Raw genomic sequence first — 25,486 nt, 5'->3', positions numbered from 1 at the left:
TATTCTCATAGGATAGGAACTGAGCGATTTCAGCCTGGATCGAAGCGGTAGATATGCTGATGGTATATCCATTAAATACATAAGCACATTTAATGTTTCAAAAAAAGGCAGTTTTATTGCAGTTTTAAACGTTTCCCAACTCTCAAAAACGCCGCATTAAAAAGCAATTTACACATGTGTGACTGACACAGGTGAGTATGTCGTGGACGTAACTGTAACAGAAAAGGAAAGCTCACAGAAAGAAAAAAAAATGGCATACGCATGTTGCACATTCACTATTTCTCTCCTGCTCAAACTATTCTATCAAGCTAGGTTTGTAGAAAAAGACAAGGACAACACTCATTCTGCATAGTCACAATAAACTCTGCGTTTGTATGCAACAGATTTCTGTTTTTTTTAAATGTTCACACTGTGGCATCTCCACAATCCTCTGTAGCCTGTGTGTCTAACCTAGCGTATGATTGAATAAGGTCTAAACTGTCATTGATTTTAATATCATAAAGTAGCTTCTGTTATTTATTTTTTTAAATAATCTTCATCATAAACCATCTGACTCGCCACATTAAAAGCTTCTGTTCTAAAATCTTTTCATGCTCCTGTAACAGTATATAATAGGGCTGTTTCTCCATAAGGATATAGCAGCTCACCCATCTTGTGAGTGTTATTCAACAGGCAGAGTAAGATAGGCTGACAGATCGATAAGACACAGACAAAAGGACAGCGACACACAGAACGACCCTACAGCGAGCTTCGATGAAGGTGACCGGTTCAGATGGGTGACTGTAAGTGAAGGAGGGTCAGACTTAAACCAGCTGCTTTACAGTGCAGGAGGCTTAATGATGTCACGACAATGAAAGGCAATGACGCTGTAGGAGGCCATGAGGCAGTGCGGCAGCTTGCTCCTGTATCTTGGCTGCACAGGCCCAGAGAGCGTGCAGGCTGCTCTTCCACAACAGGTGTAAGCTGAGAGAGTGCTGGGTTTTAAAAGTAAAGGGACTCAAGTCTGTCAAGCATCTGTCCGCCCACCGAGAACAGTCGTTTTATTTTCACGCCGGAGCGTCTTAATGTTTCTTGGCAGTGTTTCTTTGGTGCCCCCTAGCTGGGAGAGAGGGCAGGACTGTTCTCTGTGCTGATGTTGACCAGGCACTCGCTGGACTTCAGGCTAGTCAGAGATTTGCAGCTTGGGAAGGACGCCAAGGACCCACACAGGCCCATCATGGAGGGGGTGTAGTCCTTTTCTGGGAGGGTGGGACAAACATATAACGGGAGGGTCAGTTTAACTGTACACACATGTTTCATCGCTTGTGTGTCTGAGTTGTCACCTGTGCACCAGGCCCTCCCATTCTGTTTCCCATGAGTCCTCTGAGAGTCAGAATCCAGGCTGACCTCCACTGACAGCAGCTCTGTGCTTGGAAAACTCCTCCTGAAAGAGAAAACAAGGCAAATATTTATATATGGCTCAAACCAGGTTCAAATTTTGAATTAAAAAATTAAAATGTTTTCTATACAGGTTTACATGGACATAACTACGCCATTTGATTTTTGCTTGTGATTTACACAAACTGCTAAGTGCTGTCTGATCTTTGATTGAACAATATTATACACCCACCAGCCACTTCATTAGGTGCACTGCTAATCAACACAATTATTTTATAAACCAGTCAAATGGCAGCAAGTGAGTGCAATTAAGCATGTACACATGATGAAAACAATGTGCTGAAGTTCAAACTGAGAATAAGAATGAGAAAGAAAGGTGATTTAAATTACTTTGAACGTCTCCAAAGGTCGATTCTGTTCATCTGGACGTAGCGTTTTCAGTGGGAGAAACGTTTCGTCACTCATAAAGTGACTTCTTCAGTCTCAGCTGACTGCAGGTTTCCCCAGTCTTATAAAGAGTACATTTTCATAATGACTGAAACCAGCCCACTAAGGGAACAATGGGCTGGGAGGTCAAACTTTGAACGTGGCACACCTGATGCCAGAGTATTTCATAAACTGCTGATCTGCTGGGATTTTCCCACACAACTGATGATATATACCACAATATAGTGCATTTTCTGTAAATTTAGTGAATAGTTTATATAATCTGTCCACCAAGAGTACTATTTATTTTTCACATTTAAATCAAATAATTAAAAATGAAATAAATATGGGCTGTACGCAGTATTATCCAATAGCGATACTAACTAGATGACCTCAGAGTCACGCAAGAGCTTCCCTGAGGCCACCGGGTATCACTGCTGTTCCTGTATGGAAACCAGCATGTCTGCAAACATCTACTGCAGAGTGTCCAGTCTCGGAGGAAGCGCACCGTTAAGCGCATACAGGAATGTTGTTCGGCTCGTCCACGTATCTGTTGTTGCAGCTACAGAAGTAGCTGCCTGTTTAGGAATGAGCTCCTCGATTTGTTTTGGTTAGTCCTTCTGTGTTGCCATGGTGACTATTGCAAACCGTCAATTAAAACAAATAAACGATAGCCTATAACATGGAACGATAGACGTTTGAATATCGTCCTCTGATGTATTTCCTCATCTGTAGAGTTTAGGAGAATGGTCTGAAAAAGTGAACAACGTGTCTAACCTTGAAGCAGATGGACTTTTTGATTCCATGCTGTGAAGAACTGAAGCAGTTCTGAAGACAAAAGGGAGTCCCAGCCAGTATTAGCAAGGTGTAACTTAAAAATGCGACTGGCTGGTGTATATTATTGTTATTACAGAGTTTGTGCATATTGTCAAATTGCAACAACGAGACAAAGTAACCATGCTGCCTGTAGCAAACCTGCGAAACAGCTTCAAGTCCTCTTGGCTGTCGAACGGCTCGAGCGTTGGCCACTGGTTGACGAGTGGGATTGAGAGGTTTTTCGCCAAGTGGTTGGAGTCACACGGAATCAAGCTTGTCCTGAGACATGTGAGGGTAAAACATAAGTCCCAACAATAGAACCACTGAAAAGCAAACACAGTCCACGGTACTCTGCAGTGAAGAGTGTTCATCAGTTAAGCTGGCATTGTGTTAAAGCTATTTGCTTAAACATGCTAGCCATCTGTGTGTTTCACTCACAGTTGCTCCTGAAGCTCCAAGACAATGGCCTCTAGTTCCCTTTTCTCCTGTTGGCTCTGGGTCTGCAGCTCCTCCAGCCGGGCCTTTAGCCTCTTGTTCTCCATCTCTGTGTTCTTCAGCTGTGACTCACGCAGACGCACAAGCTCCTCCAGGTAACCCTGACAACACACATTCAGACTGAGCCAAAATTTAAAAAACACATTCACCCTCGGATACTCATATTAGACATCAACCATCTGTGAACGGTCATAGTAATGTAGAAACGATTCCGCAGTATAATCTTTGTTATTAACTGACAGATTAATAGAGTCATGAAACGATGAACGTATTTATCTGCATTTATTAACCTTAGATTTAGATCAAGCAACAGCGACAGAAACACATCATGTTTGTCCGCCCACCTTTTGTGCATTGACAATCTTGAACCTCTGCTCCATCTTGCGACACTTTGTGCTCCAGCTCTCCTCGTCTGTGACCAGGGGGATGTAAGGATGTTCAGGGACGCTGTCGTCACTCGCGCTGCTGTCAACACTCTGCCGATCATCGTCATCGCTCAGGTAATCATAGCTGTGACACGAGCAGCCAGTATCAGTATCTTATTGACTTTGAATGGGCTGTGCAATGGTGTTTCTGTAACTTTCAAAGTGTTTCTGAAATACATGAAGGTTGGTGTACCTTTGTGTAAATTTCAAGTATGGAGTATAGTCAATCACTGCAGGAGATTTCCCATCCAGGGCCTCCCCTTTTAAACAGAAGCTGAGGGAGACAAACCAATCAGAAATTAGAAACTTTATACATGCATAAGGATTTTAAAAGTATCAGTCTGATATCTAAAAGTCAGGACGCCCCACCTAAAGTCTATAGCTCCAAGACCTATTAGCATCCCTGTTAGCACTGTAGCTTCTTCTCTTAACATGATGGCTCCCTCTGCATAGAACCTCCTAAAGCACAAAGACAAGTGCAGTTAGGTGGGAACATGTTTGTACGAGGATCAAGTGATTTTTATTATATAGAGAGGTGCTAACTTGGTTGTCCTGCTGTCCCTCAGAGCAGTGGCGATGTATTCAGATAGCCTCTTCTCCATCAGAGCTACTCTCATCCAGGCTCGGACCTGAAAGGAACACCAAAGCTAAAGAAATTAGTCTGGAGAGTCACAAAAATGACTTCTAAATTAGTCCCAATAAATCTACATATTCTTATTTATTTGTAATTTTTTTGTCATCGTATGATGGTCTTGCCTTGGCTCGTGAGGTGCTGATGTTTTCCATGCTCTCAATGCTGCTAATGCAGCTGTTGGGGACTTTAGCACAAGCCAGGCGGATGTAGTCCCAGTAACTCCTCTGACCATCGAACCAGCTACTAGAGCCTGACACAACAAGCATGTGAAGTGCGTTAGTTTTAGTAAGCACTGAAAAACACGTTGTTACACTACACATATATTACTGCGAATAATAAAACAACATGGTTCTGCTTGCCGAAGCTGCTAAACAGGACAGAAAAGTTTCAGTAAACACTGTAAGAGCCTTGATTCAACAGGACGTTAAGTCCCAGTATGTTATCTCCTCAGTTTAGTACCTTTGAAACGGTGGCTGAGGATGTGTTCAAGGATGGCGGCGAAATTGACAAACTCTTCTGATGAATCATCGATGGGCTCGGCCGTGTATTTCTCCAGCAGGGTCTTAACTGAAAACCTGTGTGTGGTGGAGAGGAGCGAGGAGAGCACTTATTCGAGCACTTATTCAAGCATAGAGGGAAAAGATTAGTCAGGAAAAACGCTGATGGGTTACCGCTGTCTTCGTTTCAGTTTACAGTAGGCAGAACATGTCGTACATCAAACTATTGCTAAACATTTGTGAATCACACTTGATAAACCACACAAGTCTGTTTAAGGATGCAGTCGCGAAAGAACACAGTGTTCTGCCACTGTGATACATTTAGTTAGCTCTTAGGTTTAACCCTAAAAAACAGACTGAACATTTTTAATGAGTACAATTAGAATGACTATTCATTTTCTTACATGATTTCTAATATCATAAAAACACAAATTACAGGAATATGCACAGATTTAAAGAATGTACATGAGCAGTTTATGTACAGTATTGCGCTCTACGTTTATTTTTCTGTGTTCAAAAATTTGTGATGGCTGTTCCAGATGACACGGGATGGATCCTTGGATCAGTGTAGAGAAAACAGGAGATGATAAGACTGTGGAATCGCTCTATCTTCTGCCAAATTGCTTGCTTAATTTGGCAGAATATAGAGTAAATAGTAAGCACTGAAAAATCACACAATTCTCCCCAGACTACAGAGCTCTGTGCTGTTTTTATAGGAAGCTGAACTCTTGTCTCTGTATGATAACAATTTAATGTGTAAGAAAGTTACTTTCTATATTTGAAGAAAAATGGTTAAATATATATGTTGTTATGTGAATTTTTGGATCCGGTGTCATAAATGTGATGTACTTGTGTGATCAGTGAATGGTAAAATGGCAACAATGGGAACATTTTAAGACTCTGATCTCGGTGTCAGACTGACCTTACTGAACAAAATACTCCACGTTGTCCTATTCTGTCAACACGTAATCTTTCAGATATACCACAAGCTAATGTACAAGTTAGGTTTTGTACACAAGGGTCTAAATGTATTCTGTGACCATGGCAGATAAGAGAGATAACTTGTCTCCATAAATATCCTAGGTTTCCTTGTTCAAAACTCATGCTGTAATCTGTACTGTACAATTAACAAAGGTCAATGAAACTCATAAAAGCAAAATATCTGGGTGGTGTTAGCTTGTTAGGGCAGGGCATAAAGTAATTATGTATGATACAGCTTAATAATAGTTTATTTTTACAGCACTTATCACAACTAGAGTTACAGAGTACTTCCCAGAAACACAGAATAACAGAACAAACAAGGAGGAGATTATACAAAACAATGAACATATCAGCGGACACTGTACTGGTCCGTAGTGGTGAAAAGAGAGCTGAGCGTAAAAAAGCAGCTCTCGATTTACTGGTCGACCTATGTCCCCACCCTCACCTGGTCATGACCTCTGGGTAGTGACCGAAAGAATGAGATCACAGATAAAAGTTGTGGAAATGAGCTTTCACTGAAGGGTGGTTGCCCTCTTCCTTAGAGATAGGGTGAGAAGTTTAGCCATCTGGGACGGGTAAAGCTGCTACTCCTCCACATCAAAAGGAGCCAGTGTAGGTGTAGGCATCTGACAAGGATGCTTCCTGGGTGCCTCCAAGGTGAGGTGTTCTGGGCATGTCCCACCAGGAGGAGACCCTGGGGTAGATATGCTAGAGAGATTACATCTCTTGGCTGGCCTGGGAACGCCTTGGTGTTCTACTAGACAAGCTAGAGGAGGTGGCCGGGAAGAGGGAGGTCCAGGCTTCTCTGCTTAGTTTTCTGGCCCTGCAACCCGGCCCCGGATAAGTGGAAGAAAATGGATAGATCGATGGATGGAATTTACATATCAATTAAAACACAAGACTTAACATCAAAATAAAATAAGGTGAATCTTAAAAGAAGACACTAATGAGGTGAGCTGAATTTTCTCAGGCAGGTCATTCCACAATCGAGGAGCCCCAACAGCAAACATTCAAACGCTCAATCGACTTGTGTCTTTACATGTGAGGTGGGAACTGTTAATGGGTTTCAGACCAAGGATCTCAGCTGAGCACTGGTTGGTAGAAGAACTGCAGTTTGACTGTATATTTTGATGCTGGGCAATGAAGGACTTTAAATGTAATAAGTAAAATCTTAAAATCAATTCCTAGAGAAATGCACAGCCAGTGTAGAGTCATCAACACTGGGGTAAGATGTGTTCAGTTTTCAAGGTTCTGGTAACAATCTGGCAGCTGATTTTGCATAGTCTGAAGTCTATTTCATGCTTTCTGATTGATATCTGTTAAAAGACCAGTACAGTAGTCTAACAAAGAGGAAATAAAAGCATAAAAAGCAAAATAGTCAGAGTGTCACTAAAACTCAATATTGATCGAATTCCCGCAATATTCCTTAGGTTATAGTATCAGGACTGCGTCATCAATCAATCAACCATTACTAATCTGATTTCCCATAATTATAATCAGGGTTAGAGCACAGAGTTCAACTATTTGAAATTGTACAAGCGTATCTCCATCCCATTTGAGTGTGGATGTAATTATGTGATCTCTGACAATGTACCTTCCATTTCCTGCAGAGTCTCATTTCTACACTTCAGTCTGATGTCATCCTTTTACTGTGAGGAATATGTTCATCGAGCACTTTCAGGAAACTCCAACAACTTCCTTTGTACTAGATAATTTCAGCTGATGACATAAGTCTCCCGTAATACATTCCTGACTTCCAGGATCTTCCTGTGAAAACCCTTTAACTTTTGTATGTGTTGAAGATTTGAACAAATAAAATTAGTTCAGAGAGACATAACTCAATAATGATAATAATCATAAATCATTTGGCAAGATTTTATCCATAATTTCATAAATATCCTACTTTTAAATTTTGGCTGTAAATATTGATAACTGTGGTGATGTATGGGGAAAACTTTTAGCTGAGTCACTGGTCACTTATGCGCGTCATCTAGTCTCCATGGCATGCAACTACTTTAATCCACTTTACCCTATTATCCTGTTTTAATTTTGATTCTTGTACATTGAGCTTGTTTCTTATTTCATTACACTGTAAAAACAAAGACTTTGGAGAAAATAGAGGGTTATTAAAACTCAAGGGAACAAGATATTACAGATATTAGCAAGCTGCTTTTTGTTGCTAATGCTAATTAGCATTAACAATATTAATAACATCAACTAGCATTAGCATAACAGTAGCTGTGTCCCAACTCCTAGGCCACAGCCTTCGAAGAACCCGGCCATCATGGTCTACGTGGGCCGGGTCCTTCGAAGTCTGAGAAGGCTGGAAGTGCGAGGCTGTGAAATGGGACGGTCTAGCCTTCAGATTTGCGTCACCAGCTGTCTCGGTGGAGTTGAATAAACTCAGCTGTCTGCTCCTTGCTCCCTCAAATATAACAGAACATTGGAGTAAATTCTCAACCATCTCACGTTTCTGTTTAATCAGTTTTCTGTTTGACGTTTATTCAGCTGCATGAAAAGTATAACTTTAATCTCAGCCAAAACGATTTACTAAGGAACAAATAAAACACTGAAAAAAGCCAAACAATAGTATTTTTACATTATCTAAGTGACTTATATGTTTAACCTGAGTAGCGAAAGACCACGCAGGGTCTGAAAATGTGGCGGGAGTTCGGTGTTCTCGACGGCTCTAGTGGGTAACAGACATCTGTGAAAACGTCAGAGCCCTTTTGCAAATATGTGATGTCTTGATAAACCGAGCAGATATTTGAAGTTTACACAGCTACATTCTTGCCTGAAAATATCTTAAAAGTTTATTTTGTGACCCAGAAAGAGTAATATTAAAACTAAGCCGCCATTGTTGGAAACTGGAATTGGCTGGGCTGCGCTATGAATTCTGGGATAGGTTGGGCCACGAAGGATACACCTGACCCATCCTTCATATCCAGGAAAATGAAGGACGGATTTCGGGGCCTCATTTGGAGCGGCCCTTGAATTGGGACAGCCCTCATCGCCTGGCTGTGACGTAATCGGCCTTCAATACACAGACGATCCAGCAACGCACACGAGAAAACACAGGGCTTAAATACACACAGGGCAATCAGGGAATGGGAGACAGGAGGGAGACACGGCTGGGATTAATTAGACATAACAAGACAAGGGGAAGCAAAACTAGAAACACTGACAAGAGACATGGACCTTCACAATAAAACAGGAAAGACACCGATAAATCTCTAAACAGGCAAACCTAACAGACTAGGAGACAGAACATAGGAACTTGAAACATGGAACAGGAGAGCACAGAGGACACACAACACTAGGGATAATCACAAACAACCCAAAATAAACAAAACCACAGAATATTAATAAATTTAAACATAAACAAGGAGTCCACAGACTCCGGACCATGACACAAACAGCATAAGTTTGTGATATCAGGAAATGAGTATTTCACATCGCTGTGGACGTATTTCCAGCATCAAAGGTCTGTTTAAGGTCATGCCAAAGCATCTGAAATTTAAGTCTGGATTATTTTAGACCACTCCAAAAACCTCCTTTTTTTCTTCTTGTTTTGTTTTGTTTTGTTTTTGAGTCATTCAGACATTCTCTTTCAGGATTTTCTGGTAGAGAGCAGAATTCATGGTTCCATCAATTACAGCAAGCCTGAAGCAGCAAAGCAGCCCCAGACCATCACGCTACCACCACCATGCTTGGCTCTTGTTACGATGTACTCTTTTCATGAAAGGCTATGTTAGTTTCACAGCAGATGTAACAGGACCCAAACCTTCCAAAAAGTTAAACTTTTATCTCACAGATAGGGCTGCCACAAACGATTATTTTGATAGTCGACTAGTCACCGATTATTTATGCGATTAGTCGACTAATCAGATCATCATCCACTGGACGTAAAACTACAGCTTATTGCACCAGCAGCATCTGCTCTTATATAACTATCATTAGCTTACAGCTTTAAGTGTTTAAGGTGCTAACTAAAAATAAAGACAAGATGATAGTTTATTAAATTTTAATGAAATTTGCAGATTGTTTCGGTGAAGTTTAATGAACTCCTTGCTATCTAAAATATAACAGGACAACGGAGTATATTCTCCAGCATCTCACACTTTTGATAATCAGCTGTCTGCTTGACGTTTATTCAGCTGTGTAAAAACTATAACTTTAATCTCAGCCAAACCGATTTACTCAGGAACAAATAAAATACAAAAAAAAAAAAGCCAAACAACAACATTTTTAATTTATCTAAGTGACTCATATATATTTAACCTGAGTAGCGAAAGACGGCGGTGGGTTAGAAAACAATTTGCCGGGAGTCCGGTGTTCTCACGGCGCTAGTGACCTAGCCCCCGGCTAGCTATCGAGCTGGTGGGTAACAGACGTCTCCGAAAACGTCGGAGCGCTTTTGAAAATATGTGGTGTCCTGATAAACTGAGCCGATATTTGAGGTTTACACAGCTACATTCTCGCCTGAAAATACGTTAAACGTTTATTTTCTGACCCAGAAAGAATAATAAGAGTAATATTAAAACTAACTAGCTGCCGCCATTGTTGGAAACTGAGCTGGGCCGCGCTATGAATTCTGGGACACAGCTGCTTCTTCTTCTTCTTCTTCGGGGTTTAACGGCAGCTGGCATCCTTGTACATGCAGTGCTGCCATCTTCTGTTTCAGTCCGTTATTACACTCTTAAATCCTGCTACTTATTCCTGCGTCTTTTGGGATCTTACAAAGCTTCAAACGACGCGTCGACTATTAAATCAGTCGTCGACGATTTTGATAGTCGACGTAATCGTGACTAGTCGACAAATCGTGGCAGCCCTACTCACAGAATGTTTCCACAAAAGTCTTGGGGATCATCAAGATGTTTTGTGAGACGAGCCTTAGTTTTGGTTTCTCCTTGAACTCTCCCATGGATGCCATGTTTGCCCTGTCGCTCTTTTATTGTTGAATCATAAACTCTGACCTAAACTGGAGCAAGTGAGACCTGAAGTTCTTTAGCTGTTGTTCTGGGTTCTTTTGTGACCTGACATCGACTTTGTTTCTGATCTGTTCATGAGTTTCTTTAGATTGTGGCAAGATTGCTTGTGGAGGTCTTTTGGCCTGCTTCCATTTGTCAGACTGGTTTATGTTTATATTTAGGTTATTTCTTGATTCACCATGTCATGCAGTAATCAGACCTTGCAATGGTGAGCGAAACTGAACTCAGCTTTCCAAAAAATGTGGATAATCACAGTAAATGCATGATTTAACCAGGTTCACAATTACACTTTCACATAGGGCTAAGCTATGTCCTGAAAATTGACAGCATTTTTTTACCTTAATAAAAGGAAATCATCATTCAGAATTTCACTTTGTATTTTTTAAGTTATCTTTGTCTAATATTAAAAAAAAAGAAAAGAAATCAGGAAGTAGTGAAATATTTTTCCCAGCACTGTGCATTTGTGGGTGTATATTTTCAGCAATATACACCCACAAATGATATAAAAGCTCACAGGCAAAGAATTTTCAGTTTATTTTAAGCACCATTATTTCTTCAGCAGTGACCACTAAATGTTTTCCTGGACACTAAATAATTCAGCAGGACTATTTTCTACAAGAACACCTGTCAAATACTATTTGTCCAGTGACGGTAAGATATGCAGTGAGCCGTGAGAAGGAAATTAACCATCTCCTGCAAACAGAGAGAAAATATTATGGCTAAATACTGGTCATGTTTTGCAGAGTCACCATCTTTATGTTTTACTGGCCACGTTCACATCTATAAACAATGCTTATCTTATCACAAGCCACTGAGGCAAGTGATTTCACTCCCCATTGTTCCAAAGGCAACAATGCCTCATTCAGCTGCATCAACTGGATAATAAATGGCTGACTATCCTCAAAACGAGCACAATCCCTGCATTTCCTGTGTATTACAAACAGCAGGGCGGGGACCTGACCTAGATTCACCTGTCATTGGCTCACAGAGGTCCTGCTTACTTACTTTTTTTTTAAACCTTTTTTTACTGACTTTAATGCTCTCAATTTACATATAAGAAGCTACAATATGCAGTGGAGCTGAAGTGAGCTAACACTCCTATGTCCACCTTGGCAACTGACCCCTTTTAGATTATATAAAATATTTTATGCATTGGGAAAATCCAAATTTAAGTCACAGCAGCTTTAAATGTGCTGTGGGCTGTGGATGTCTATCTACGTTGAAGCTGATGCATGACTGAGCTGAATGATAGCACAACTACTGCTGGATGAAGTGGAAGCATGCCTGCTGACTTACAGGCTAAATGCTCTGTCCCTTTACATAACCATAATCGTTAGAGATCATTATGTGCCTGCACCGTCAGGTCAGTGTTTGAGCCTACTGAAGAACAAATCTCTATCCAAAATCACAAAATCCAAGCAGGACTTTATGTAAAGATCTTATACTGCCATCCTGCCTTAAGTCCCTAGGGTGCCAGCTAGTCCTTGCTCCAGGAAGGGTGTCGTCATAGCGACCACACCATCAGCACTGGGATAAAAATTGCACTGACAAAGATAAAAGTCACACAGAGAGGCCACTGTCTGATGCAGCACTGAGGGCATTAAAAATGTCCATCACCATATACAACATAAGGCGTGTTGGATAATGCACTCACCTGCAGACCGTGAGGAGGTTTTTCCTCTCCACCGCGAGGTTCCGAGTCGATGCTTTTTTCGAGACATCTCCCATGGCCATCGCTGCCTGCTCCATCCAGGAGTAGGCAGCCCTGGAAGCAAACGACCCCTCCCTGTGGGCCACCGGCCCTCCTCATTCACTTGTGGATGCCGGAGAGGATGCTGGCGGCCCGCGTCAAAGCCGCTGACAGACAGCGGCGGCACTTTGTGAGACGACGGAGGAAACTGCTCGACACATTAGACACACCAGAGCGCGCGGAGCGTGGGCTTTGTTTTTATGTTTACTTCTGTGACCTGCTCACGGGACTGAATTGTGTCTGCTCGAGCCCCCTCTTTCTGTCTCCGCCCACTTTTCTGACTTCATCATGCCGTCATTGGATCGTTTCGTGTCGTGCGGACCGAATTACGTCACCGGCTCCAGCGACACGCAGTTTCTTTGAGAGCTTAATATAATATATAAAGACCAGGGATTATTTGTTTGTTTGTTTGTTTGGTTTTGTGCTCACAAATTTATATTTTACCAAAAAACCCTAAAATAGACATTTAATATTTAATATTTATATTTGCAATATATGTATTGTTCAAAATCCTCATCATTTTATCCTTTTAAGATAGCAAATGCTCTATCTCAATTTTGGAAATTTCATTTGCTATAGTGATTGAAATGCACATTTTTATTATTATTAATAATATTATAATTATTTGTTAAGACTGTGTATGGAAAGTAATACAATCATTAAATTTATCAATTTTTATTTTGAACATATAACACATTTTATACACGTTGAAAGTTTATTTCGTTTTTTCTGTATGTTTAATTTATGCATCAATAATAAATGATAATTTTCTATATTATTATAAATAGATATAGAATAAGAGATGTGCTAGGACCTTTTATATATTGCATTATTTAAAGATTGTTTTGGATGTATTTGAGACTGAAATTTCTTTCTTTTCTTGTTTAATAACTGTTCCTGGTAAAAGCTTTGTAGCACAATAAACCTGATATCATCATCACCACTGCGGTCACCGTGCTGGCTCACTTCCTCCTCTCGTAATTTCCAATCAACATCCTCCCGTCATTTCCCTGCTCTTGCTATTAGAGGAAAGTGCTCGTGTTTTCAGCTGATTTAGTGTCAGCACAGCAGTGGTGCAGACACGTTGGCCCCAAACCTTTTCTGCTCGAATGAAACGACAGCTGGTAGCAACCACAGGTTGGTTGGTGGGTGGGGGTTGGGAGCTTTTGGTCCTGGACTAAGACACAGATCTGTGTCTGCTCCACATGTCTGACAACACAAAATGTGTGAAAAGTTCATTTAAAATTCATTAGTTATGAATAAAATCATAAGCATAGCCTAAATGAATGATCCAGCATGTATATAATGATTCTAAAAATGCCGTTCTACATCATGAGAAAATTTTCTCTTACTCTGAATATATTTTTGATTATACAACTTGTGCAGAATAAATCTATGTGACTTTATAACTTTTACTGAAGTAAAAAGTCTAAATCCATAAAATTGTATGGCTGAGGAATAAAAATCTTGGACATGCCACTGACTGGGATTATATATATTTATGACACAATAGAGCTTTATAATATTGGAAATAATGTACTTGAAGGCTATGGCAGACTATGTTTCACTGTAAACAATAAGCACATTTCTTATGTCTTAAATGAGTCGGATGTTCTTTTCATGCTGTCCACTCCCCTCAGTGTCCCAAAATCACCTTTTCAGCAGAGACTTTATTCTAGTATCCTCCATAATCGCTTTATTATCATATCAGATATTTCAACCACAGCTTGTCTTTTGTCTTCTCTCCCTCCCCTCACCCCCAATTGCTCGTGGCAGATAGCTTCCTCTCCCTCAGCATTTTTGTGCTGGAAGTTTCTTCCTGTTAAAAGGGAGCTTTTCCTTCCCTCTGTTGCCAAGTGCTTGGTGAAACGGAGTTATCTCATTGTAGGGGGTCTTAACCCTACAATGTAAAGCATCTTGAGGCAACATTTGTGATTTGGCATTATGTAAATGAACTAGACCATGTTTCAATTATTTATTTCTTGAATTCAATTAAATATTTCTTGTTTTTCTCTGTGTTTGGTCATTTTTTTCTTTATGCAGCTATTCCTTAGCTTCCAGTTATGTTTCACTGCCACTGCCAGATAATTAAAATCCATAAGTCACTTCCATTACTGCTGTACAGTTTATTTAAAATACTCCCCAAAACATTTCTTAAAATACAAGTGTTAAATTTACACATCATAAACACAGAACATGATTCTCTTTTAATGGGCATCTAAAATATGTACAGGTATGGTTTTCTGTCTGTTTCTCTGCGAATGCCGGTGGATTGTGGCTTAGAGGTTTGTCACTCCTGCTCCAGGTCTCCAAATGGCTCAGGTGCCTCTGTCTGTGAGTCAAAGATTGAGGGGAGTGTGTGAAATTCTGGACAGTGTTGTGAGGGCGTTCAGGGCAGAGGTTACACGAAAGAAGGAGTTGGAGTTTTGACTGCATGGGGCGAGAGGTTCACGCATCAGCCTTCAGGGTCCTGTCAGACTGATAAATAGGTCTGCAAACCTGGACAGCAACAAACATGAAAATAAGTCCAGACATGCTGTCTAGGTGCCTTTAAATCTAATCTCATTGTGACATTTGGATTGTAAAAAGCGTTCACACCCTCATTAATGTGTGGCTGATATGTGGAGGTGTACATTTAGGCAGGGAAGGGCTGTAGGAAGTGCAGTTTGAACAAGGAGGTCAGTGTGAAAAATGCAACACAGGAAAGACGAGAAGAGGGAGAAAAAATTCTCCCTATTTATACATCCAGGTCTGTCCTTTGACTTCTCTGAATTCTTTAGTTTAGGATTTCTCCGTTCACATCAGCTTGAAAAATCCACAACACATCCACACACAAAAACATCTGTCTTTATGACATGAGAATTTAGATTTAGAGTTCTTAAATTGTGGTCCAGTCACTAATGGTAGCCTATGAAAGGATGCTCGACTGTACCGTGACAGCTTATGTCATACTATGATGTTGCAACCCTGAAATCGAGACCAGTATTGTATTATTATCATTATTTTTATCACACAACCATGACACTTACCACTATATAACAAGCAAACTCTGATTATTCATATTACAAGCAAGAATTGGATTGGATGCATGCATTTCTTTCTACTGTATGTGGCTCTGAGCCATTAAAAACTTCCCAGCTTTAGTCCCCAGATTTGCTTTTCTATAGTAACTAAAGTCTTTCAGCACCCTTTCACCAAATTAAGATGCCTTTGGATTCCCCTATTTCTCAAAATCCTCATCTAAACACACATAACAAAACATAAAGCAGTGCTCCTAATTGAGAAAACATGTAGCTTGCCGTGATATTTCAAAGTAGCAGCAATCACAAGATGGTCTCCAGCTCTTTGGGAGATAAGGAGCTGATTAGATCTTCTTCTCTGTGGCTTTTGCGGTCATCATCTCCTTTGTTGGCTTTGGCTTCTCTGGTAAAACCTCCTGACTCAGCACCTTCTGGTTTCCACACACCCAGCTCCTGCTGGGGGCCTGAGGCCTCGCTGTCAGTCGAAGTGTAAATACGTAGGTTGGTATGATGGTGGGGGGGAGTTGTGGAAACTTGACGTGGCAGTGGGGGTCTGACCCCAGAACCAGAGGCTCCACCTGAGCCAACCACCCCTCCAGCAAAGGACAGAGCTCTGGGATTGGCAGCAGACAGGCACACGCTGTGGGTGGTGGTATGTGACATCATGCCGCCGTAGTAACAGCTGCCTCCGCCGCTGCTGGTGATCCTCGCTTTCTGCTTGAGGTCTAGCACCAGGCTACGTCTTAACCAAGCCTTCTTTACCTCGGTTTGCACCTGGGAACAAGATTTATTTAATTTTAGTTCCTTTATTTTGTTTACCAGATAAAAAAATATATATAAATATGAGTCGATTCTGTATTGTAGCTTTATTACCTCACCATTGCAGAAACAGTAGATAAACGCCACAAAAAACCCCTGCAAAGATATGAGATTTTATTCAAAAGAATCAGCTTTCATTATCATTGCAGTTGAGCTTACAGCATATAATTGCATGCAGTGCTTGTTTTTATAAATGTGTCCTGACCTGGGAAGAGTTGAAGAACATCTCGTAATGCATCTGCACCTGCCACAGCAGCCCAGTGACCTCAGTGTAGGGAAGAGCCATGAACACCATGTAGTGAACTCCAAACAAAGGCATGAGGACTAATGTGGACTTGAGTAGCTTCCTGCAGAACAAAGAGTTTATTTCATTGATGTTTCTTGTCAAACAGATGGGAGCTTAAAGTCCAGAGATTAAAAACATCCACTATTTTCCTTGGAGGGTTACCTGTACTGCTGTCGGGGGTCCAGTTTGCCCGTGTTGGTTTCCCACAGTTTAGAGGCCAGTACACGAATGATGTTAATGAACAAGAGAAAATTCACCTGCAGGGAAAGAAACCGAAATCCAGATTTAAAACAATATACTCAGAATATCAGTCTTTAATGCTCTTCTGATTTAAATCCCCTTTTCTTACAACAATCGCAGCCAGAATAGGGACTTGATAGATCCATTTCAAGTTTCCGGCACTGAGATCCCAGCATCTGGAAAGAGCAATGAATCTATTTCAGGGAGCATTTGTTGTAGGAGTGTAACGTAAACATAAGATAAATGGATCACATGACTCACTGAGTGTCTGCCAGTGAAGCTCGTGCGCTGACCCAAATGGACACAAACACAGCTGGAACACCTATGACGAGCACATGGGACTATTAGAAAAACTGGCATTAGTCCAAAGTGTCACCTGCCCCAGTGTCACTTACCCCAGCCAGTGATGGTGAGGGCCCACAGGTAGTTCTTGTCAGACAGGAAGGCCATGAAGATGAGACTATGGAGGTACAACCCCTCCACCAGGATCCAGTAATGATTTGTTGCCAGGAAGTACAGGAAGAGAGTAACAGCTGCTTTACAGCCAGCCTAATGGCAAAAACAGAAAATATCAGCAAAACTTGTGATAATACATTCACTGATCACTTTGTTAGGTATACCTGTTCACCTGCTTGTTAATGCGAAAATCTAATCAGACAATCTCACGAGAGAACTCAGTGCACGATGTAGACATGGTCAAGGCGACCTGCTGAAGTTCAAATTGAGCAGCTGAATGTGGCATGGTTGTTGGTCCCAGACAGGCTGGTTTGAGTTTTTCAGAAACTGCTGATCTACTGGGAATTTCCCACACTACCATCTCTGAGTTTCTACTGAGGGTCAGTTCTCTGGGAACTAAAGTATGCAGAACAGCATCTCTTAAGGCACATGTTGAACCTTGGGCTACGGCACCAGAAAAGATCACCGCACTTCTGTCAGCTAAGAACATGAAACTGAGGCTGAAACGTTGTGTGGTCTGATTAGTCTCGGTTTCTGCTGCTACAAAAGTAGGGCAGGTGGTGGTAGGGTCAGAATTTGGCACAAATCACCAGATCTCAGTCCATTACAGCAGGTGTGGGCGGTGGATTCCTGTTGTGGATGAAGAAATGAGAAATGTGCTGTAACTGTCATGTAATGAGTGTGTGGCGAACATGGAGTGGACCCAGATGCAGGACTGATCAGATGGATTTAAACTCAAAATGTCAACTTTATTAAGGTGGAGGAAACAAAAGATAAACAATGACTAGGCAGAGTAGAAACTGATAAAAGTGACTGATTGAGATCACACATAAAGTGAAGGAGAACGTGATGAAGAACAGAGGAAGATGCAGACAAATAATACACACGAGTGTAATTTAGGGATGTGGAAACGCATGGGAACAGAATCATAACTAACAAGACAAGGACGTCATAACTCAACATAACACATATGAGACAGAGGACTATCAAAATAAAACAGGAAGTAACACGCACACACACACACGCACACACACACACACACACACACACACACACACACACACACACACACACACACACACACTGAGACTCAGACTAAGGCATGTGAACTTGACACTGGGACTCGGGATAAACTCAAAAGGAGACATGACAGGCTGGGGAGACAAATGGAGAGCACACAGAGACAGGATTACAAAGTTATTAAATAGACAAGACAAAAACTGTAGACAGCCATGAAGACAAAACACAGAGAGACCAGACGAACACGGTGACATAACCGGAAAGAAAGAGTAAGAGTAAGAAAACAGAGATGAGAGATGAGACTAGGACAGACTGGACAGGAAAGAGGCATTCACATGATAAAAACAAGAAACTGGAAGTATAAATACTAAAAACTCAGAGGCACTAGGAAAACTGAACTCAAAAGTAACTAATGCAGAAAACTAATGAAAATCTCTTCATTCCAAAAGAAAGAATCCCAAGACCAAAACAAACTCAAAACACTCTGTCAGAGACCCAGCATCCTTAGGCAAGATACTAAGCCCACGGTGCTCTCTGATGCATCCATCGGAGTATGAATGTTAGATAAGTGTAGAAAAAAAGTTCTTAGATGAATGAGGTGTTTTGAGTGCTTATGTGCAAATATGGTTTGTTTAGCTTTGCAAACAGGCCATGCCATTGTGAACTACCGCTACTGTGCTGACTGCCATACAGCCGATAGTCTTGATCACAATGAAGTATTTAAAAAATGAACAAAACTGAATAACTGGTGATAAGAAATAATGCGACGTTACAATTTACCATATGGGGCTTCTGTCCTGTAAAGTTGGGCTCAGCTTCACTGCCATCAGATATGGAGTAAAGCACAGCGTCCTTCACAAAGATGCTGACCGCTCGACAGATGAAGGAGGTGAAGAGGTGAACGTGGATGTAATTGCGTGTGCAGTGGAGACGCCTGAAAGAGAGGAAGACGTCTTTGGATGCAACAGACTGAAGTCCGGAGATGCTGTTCGGTTACAGGTTTATGGATCAAAGCTCGTAAGCTGTTTTCTTCTTACTTGAAGTAGCAGAGAATGAAGACTGCCACCAGCAGGGATGCGAGAGAAATGGAGTAGCCGATGGTGTACATGAGATGGAGTCGCTCAAACACCTTCTGAAACACAGCAAAACATCTTTTCATATCTGGAAACAGAAGTGACTGAACAGATTTGAACACATTGGTAATTTTGTATCTTCAGCACAATTAGCACACTGGAGGGAAAAGGTCTTTTGAAGACAGGCCTAGAGTATTTTGTAAGAATATGGCCGGTTTACACATATTCTGTCATGTAAAGATGCAAATGCACACTTACACATTACCACAAGAATCTTTAGTGAACCATCAAAGCTATAAACATAGAGATTTGACACAAAGACTAGCATAGGGGGAGTGTGGCTATCCCTTATAGAGAAAATTTCGAATCTAAAAATACTAGCAAAAACTTGATGTAAAAAAGAAACGATGTATTGTAACATAAAACCTTGTAAAAGATCATTTGTAACCTGGGCGTAATAAAGTTGCAATACTGAAAGAGCTAAAAAAACAAAACAAAACAAAAAAAGAATATGGCCGTTGTTGTACTGTCTTCTAAAGAAGTTCTGTCTCTTTTCTGCTGTTAGATAAACGTGCACAAACAGATTAATTCAACCCAGCACTGGATCAAATGCACACACCTCCTCGTGGCTTCTGTGATTGAAGGTCAGGTATCTGGTGCATTCGCTGTAGTTTGCCCAAGTGCGGTTGATGCTTGCCACCTGCTCCCAGTTGCCTGACACATCACACTGACGGTAGGCTCGCCCTGTCCATGGGAGGGCAGGACATAATGATAAATTTTTTGAATAAGGAAATCTTTGATTTTATACTTTTCAGTTGCATTTTTCTCAAAACTACTGCTTCCTGGTTATTGAGGTTGAAGGATGCTTTTTATACTGTGTAGATGATCAGATGCTAGTATCTCTGGAGCTCTGCTACCTCTGTGGTTGAAGTCATAGATGTACTCCGGGCACTGAACTGAGACCAGCTGACCTGCTGTGCTCTGTGGCCAGCAGATGATCCCATCCCACTCTGGGGTGCAGTCGCCATCTTCAACAATGGTGTGAAAAAAGTGTTAGCAAGCTGATAGATCTGTGTATAGTTCACACATTGTGCCACCTAACGCTGTACTTTTATTCGTAGACTGCTCTTGAGTAGCTTTGCATGATTCAAAACTTAAAATAATCCTCAGTGATCTAAACTTCAGTTCATATTTTATCTGAAACAGGCCCCTCCTTGACTCACAAGGATAACTTATACATGAGCTGCCCTCATTATCTAAAACCTCTCCATGTTTAATATCAGAGGTGAAAATCACAGAACAACCCACAACATCAGTGTATTGCAATTTGTATCTTTTTGCAATATACTGCAATATATTATATTCCAATTCATCACCTTTTTTTTAAACTGTTAATTATTTCCTCAAAGTTAGTCACCTCAAGGTGCTTTATATTGTAAGGTAAAGCCAGAGAAAACCCCAACAATCACATGACTTCTACAAGCAAGCACTTGGCGACAGTGGGAAGGAAAGCTCCCTTTTATGTGAAACAATTCAATACAGCTCTGCAGTATTGCCACACAACAGATTACAATACTATGCTGTGTCGATTTTTCACCCCACCCCTATTTAATACCACTGTAAGGGTATATATGTGATACACAGTTAAGGGGAGTATAACTGGTGCATTTGAAATAAACATAAACAGAAAAAATACATATAAACACAAAAGTATACCCATATACCTATTAATCTTTTTTACATGACCATAATGTTACATCATTAAGTTACCAAAATACTAAATAGGATTTTAATGCTGCTACCAGACAAAGTTTAGCTAATTTAAACTTCTTTAAATCACATTTGGCTGCTTTTACCTGTAATAATACATCATATAAGACCATTATTGTCTTTTTATGGCACTTTTAGCACTCCATATATAGATTTCCTTCAATATTGGAGGTAAAATTGTAAATGAGCTGATGCATAAACATACTTGCTTCCAATGCTTCCTCAAGATTGGTAAATCAATAAAAATGTAACACTTAAAGCTTGAGTCACATTTCCTGAGAAGATTTGTAATATTTAATAATACCGCATTGAACCAGCTTATCAAGCATCAGCTTCTCCATCGCATTTCCAAATTAAAAATGCCTCGCTGTGTAATAAAAGAGATATTGGAAAGCAGGATATTGGACTGGGTGTTGCATCTGATCCTAAATAAACAAGTGATGCAATAAACAGTTGATCTAATTGTGTGTTTGGACGTGCACTCACTGACCGCCTGTTAAAAAAGGCTCTTATTTGACAGGACCTTCTTTGAAATATTAAAAGTCAGACATACTTCCAGTGTTGACTGCTTTTTATTTCTAACTGGAGGCTCACAAAGTCATAGAAAGTATTCAAAACCGGGGGGAAAGCAGTTCCATAAAGAGGCACTCTGTATAGTGTTTAAAAAGAAGTCCCCAAACCTTTAATGAGGGGCATTTGTGCCTTGATGCTCCTTTCACATCTGGCATGAGCACCAATCAGAAGGTAGATCTGCTCATCCCGTGTGATGACATCATCAGAGTCAATCTGTAAGAAAAGGAACAAAAAAGCATCACATGAATTATGAAGACACGCCCACCAAGTTCTCAGTAATACTACGTATAGATACATTATTGCATATATGTCATTTCAATGGTAAACAATAGAAAACAAGATTAATACATAATGATCAGCATAAATCATGTCATTTATTTATACTGAAGGGCCATATAACCCATCTATGCATCGTTCTGAGATGATCCTCATGAAACTCTCTCTGAAGTGATTCATCAACCACAACCTCTCCCAAAGATCTGATGTGCTGCCTCCAGGTGTTGTGAAATAGTTGTGTGAGAGTGCGGTATGTGATGATGGCCCGCCAGGCCCTTTATTCACAGCAGCTGGGCTGCCGCTGGCCACACGGGGATCTCATCCTCGGGGGCCATGCTTGTGTGAACCGGTCAGCACAAGCAGCTTTGTGTTCCCGGGTGCATTTCACGACTGAGCATCAAAACTAGCAGAGCATGAGAACGGTTTGGCAGAGGGGAGCAGCGGAGCAGACAGAAGATTTGCAAAGGAAGAGAAACAAACAAAGCAAACTGCCACCTCTTCAAATTATCGAAAGTCCTTTTTTTCTCCTTTAAAATTCAGTTTTTTTAATTGATGCTTTAAGGGCCTTGTAGTGAATCAAATGGCCTGGAAGTCATATAGACGGACAGACTGTATTAATCCCGTAATTACAGCAGCACAGGGATCAGCAAGAAGTACAAACTAATAATATGAAACATTGAAAAACAAAATAAAGAAGAAAAGAAATCTAGTATAGAAATTAAAAAACAAAAAAACCATATAAGTAATTTCTACTGTCATTCAGTGGACTTTGGCTTGAATAAAAGAGGTGAGTACTGACTCTCACATGCTAAAGAAAACGATTTAGTTGATTTATAAATTACCATGTAGGTAAATGAATACAACGTTACAGTGAAATAAACTGCAGCTGGCTAAATGTTTGTTTCTAGTAACGCTGGACGCTGAGCAGCGATCATTCGCTGTAGAGGTTTGATTAATGTTTACTGTCAAGCAACCCTTTGAGTAAATATAGAAAATCGGAGGTTTATTTATTCAGATAAATAATCATTTAAACATTGTGCTTATGTAACAAGATTAATTACTTAAAGTTACCATTTTGGGCATAAATATTTTTTGAGTGTATAAAGATGCAAAACATATGTCTGCTTTATAATAAAGGTGAGAAATCCTGTTATCAACATTGCTAATAGATAATAATTGGTAAACAGAAGTAATACTAATACTAATGGTAAATAATTAAAATCTTTAACAACGTGTAACTCTGAGGATTTGGTACTTTGACTTGTTTTTCAAATTTTATTTCAGTGATTTTAGGAAATGATAGATCTGAAAAAAAAGAAAAATTGATTTATAAAACTTTATTAGATGTTACTTTTGCAATATAATGACTAAGCAGAACAATGTAAAGTGGAGGAAAAACGGTCTATCATATCATGTATGGACCAACTTTGAAACACAGACTATAAAGTTATGAATACCATTGTTGGTAATAGCTGTAGTTGTGCAAATGAATTTCAAAGGTTCAGCTACACAAGTCAATCAACCCTCAGACCTGTAAATGCAACAACATCCGGCTTCTTCTAGAAATATCTTTCCACAATTTCACTGCACTTTCATTTCTTGCCTTTTTGCTCCTGATCGAGCGCACAGGTGAGCCGGTAGCACTGACACGCTGTGAATCGCTCTATTTTCAAGATTATGTTTAATTTTTTGCATTGGAGAACTCAAGACTAGCTGCTTATGTGTCCTCATCAGTGCTTGGTTCTGAACCACATAACTGAAATTAAGAAAAAGCAACATTAAGAAGCTAAGGCACCAGGTGGCAACACAGACTATAGGGGGCTTTTAAAATGTGTTAATCTTATAAGCAACACATTTTTAAAACTGGGAATGGGAAGAAACTTGATAAATAAATAATTAAAATGTTTAAAATACATCTTATATGTTTAAATATTCATTTACTTTTTATGTCACAGGGAGCCACTGGAGATTGATAAAAGGGCCGCGTGTGGCTCTGGGAGCTGTAGGTTTGAGACCCCTGGTTTAGCATATCCAGGCATCCTGTGTAGTTCAAACCCTTCACTGTTGAGTGGATTGGATCTAACAGAGAAGTTATCTGGGCCTCTTAATACAGAAGGGGAGCTTTTTTGTTTTTCTCCCGACACAAACTGTTTAAACTGCCTTAGCCTCCCACCTCCATGATCCTGTTATCCTGTCCGAGATCAACACTCAGGATGGACACGGGGGAGATCCAGAGATGAAGAAGGGCACTTACGGTCACTGTTAGCATGCTTCAGTCAGCGAAAGGTTAAAAGGGTCAAAGCTGATTATGGTTTGTGAGGTAAAGCAGACCACAGGTGACTTCTGATAAAGGAGAGGGATGGTTCTTGTGCTGCTGTGATGTGAAGTTTTTTTTCTCTGCCTCGAGAAGAACTATATTAATATATCCACTTTTTATATGAAAAGAAGTATTTTTCTACTCAATTAAATTTCTTATGAGCTTTTTTATAATTTGTCTCAGTTGTCTCATGGTTTGATGCGAGATTCACTCAAAATAGAGGAATGGAGGTGGGTTAGAATACTTTTTATTTTCCTCAGCAGGACTGCTGGAAAACTTATTCCTTATCACCCCATCAGTTAACTAAGAAGACACTGTCATCTCAGTCTTGCTGCTGAATGTCTGGCATGTTTCCTGAAGCATTAAATAAATCTAATTCAAAGCATCAAAGCGGATCACAGATACATGAAATTTTCTAACTTTGGCCCAAACTGCAGCAGTGCGGATGTGTCATGTCTGACTCAGGGTCATAATAAAGTGTAAGATATGCTGCTGCTGTGTGAAAAGTTTAAATTTAGGACACAAGACGCAAGTGAGACTAAGAATTTATCTACTGCTCCAATCCGTTTAAGATCATTATTAGCCCTTTTAAGTAAAGTTTGCTTTGAAAAAGCTTACATTAGTAGAAATCATCAAGAAAATTCAATATCTGGGTTTAAATTGCACTTATTTGACCTCATTTATGTTAACAGTAAAGCAGCAGAGAAATAGCAGCAAACCAGGAGTAAAATATTTTCCCCTGACAAACCCCATCAGTGAATAACTGTTCAATAATTAAACAATTTAAATATTATGAATGTAGTCAACTTACCAGCGCTGAGGCTGTTATTACACCGTGGAAAAAGTAAAAAACAATAATTCCTTGTGCAGACAACATGATGTCTCTCCAGCTGAAACAGAACAGCACACCTTTCACTCTCAGATCATTTTATCCTCTTCAGGTTGTGCTGAAGGAACTTTGTCCTAAAGTTAATGTTCTTCTCTCGTGTCCCATCTGTGCTCCTTTATTAGTCAACAGGAACTGTGTTTTGGAGTCTCTTGAGGTCCAGAGTTTTCTGCATGAAGCTCAGTTGACATTACTAATGAGTTTTGAGGGGCTGTCTGTGGTTGGATGATCTCTCTTTGGGGAAGAGAGGAGCACTGAGGAGGAAACCTCCTCCTTCGCTGCTCTTAGGACTGTTGGGATGAGATGGGTTGGCCTTGATATGCTGTGGCTTCCATTCACTTAACTCTTTGCTCTCCTC

At 40.4% G+C, this 25,486-nt stretch overlaps 2 protein-coding genes across 2 annotated transcripts; both read right to left on the bottom strand.

Moving 5' to 3' along the window:
- Positions 1-1,095: 1,095 nt before the first annotated feature.
- Positions 1,096-12,391, bottom strand: rundc3ab (RUN domain containing 3Ab). The gene is made up of 11 exons (XM_085360717.1): positions 12,297-12,391; positions 4,633-4,748; positions 4,296-4,423; positions 4,083-4,168; positions 3,909-3,998; positions 3,733-3,813; positions 3,459-3,624; positions 3,058-3,215; positions 2,779-2,898; positions 1,323-1,423; positions 1,096-1,238 (listed from the first exon to the last, which is right to left on the bottom strand). Exons 1-11 carry the CDS (start codon positions 12,389-12,391, stop codon positions 1,096-1,098), a joined length of 1,284 nt encoding a protein of 427 aa, XP_085216843.1.
- A 3,324-nt stretch (positions 12,392-15,715) lies between these two features.
- pth3r (parathyroid hormone 3 receptor) lies at positions 15,716-25,119 on the bottom strand. Its single transcript, XM_085360716.1, has 13 exons — positions 25,054-25,119; positions 21,757-21,862; positions 20,224-20,334; positions 19,926-20,050; positions 19,271-19,365; positions 19,014-19,167; positions 17,153-17,306; positions 17,019-17,079; positions 16,867-16,933; positions 16,680-16,774; positions 16,437-16,578; positions 16,286-16,327; positions 15,716-16,186 (listed from the first exon to the last, which is right to left on the bottom strand). The coding sequence occupies exons 1-13, from the start codon at positions 25,117-25,119 to the stop codon at positions 15,716-15,718; spliced, it is 1,689 nt and encodes a 562-aa protein (XP_085216842.1).
- Positions 25,120-25,486: the final 367 nt, after the last annotated feature.

This window comes from Diplotaxodon limnothrissa, linkage group LG8, assembly GCF_057381915.1.
Source record: "Diplotaxodon limnothrissa isolate DT_005_m linkage group LG8, D_limnothrissa_male_GT1.1, whole genome shotgun sequence".
Lineage (NCBI taxonomy): Eukaryota > Metazoa > Chordata > Actinopteri > Cichliformes > Cichlidae > Diplotaxodon > Diplotaxodon limnothrissa.
This window is presented reverse-complemented; position numbering and strand designations above follow the sequence as displayed.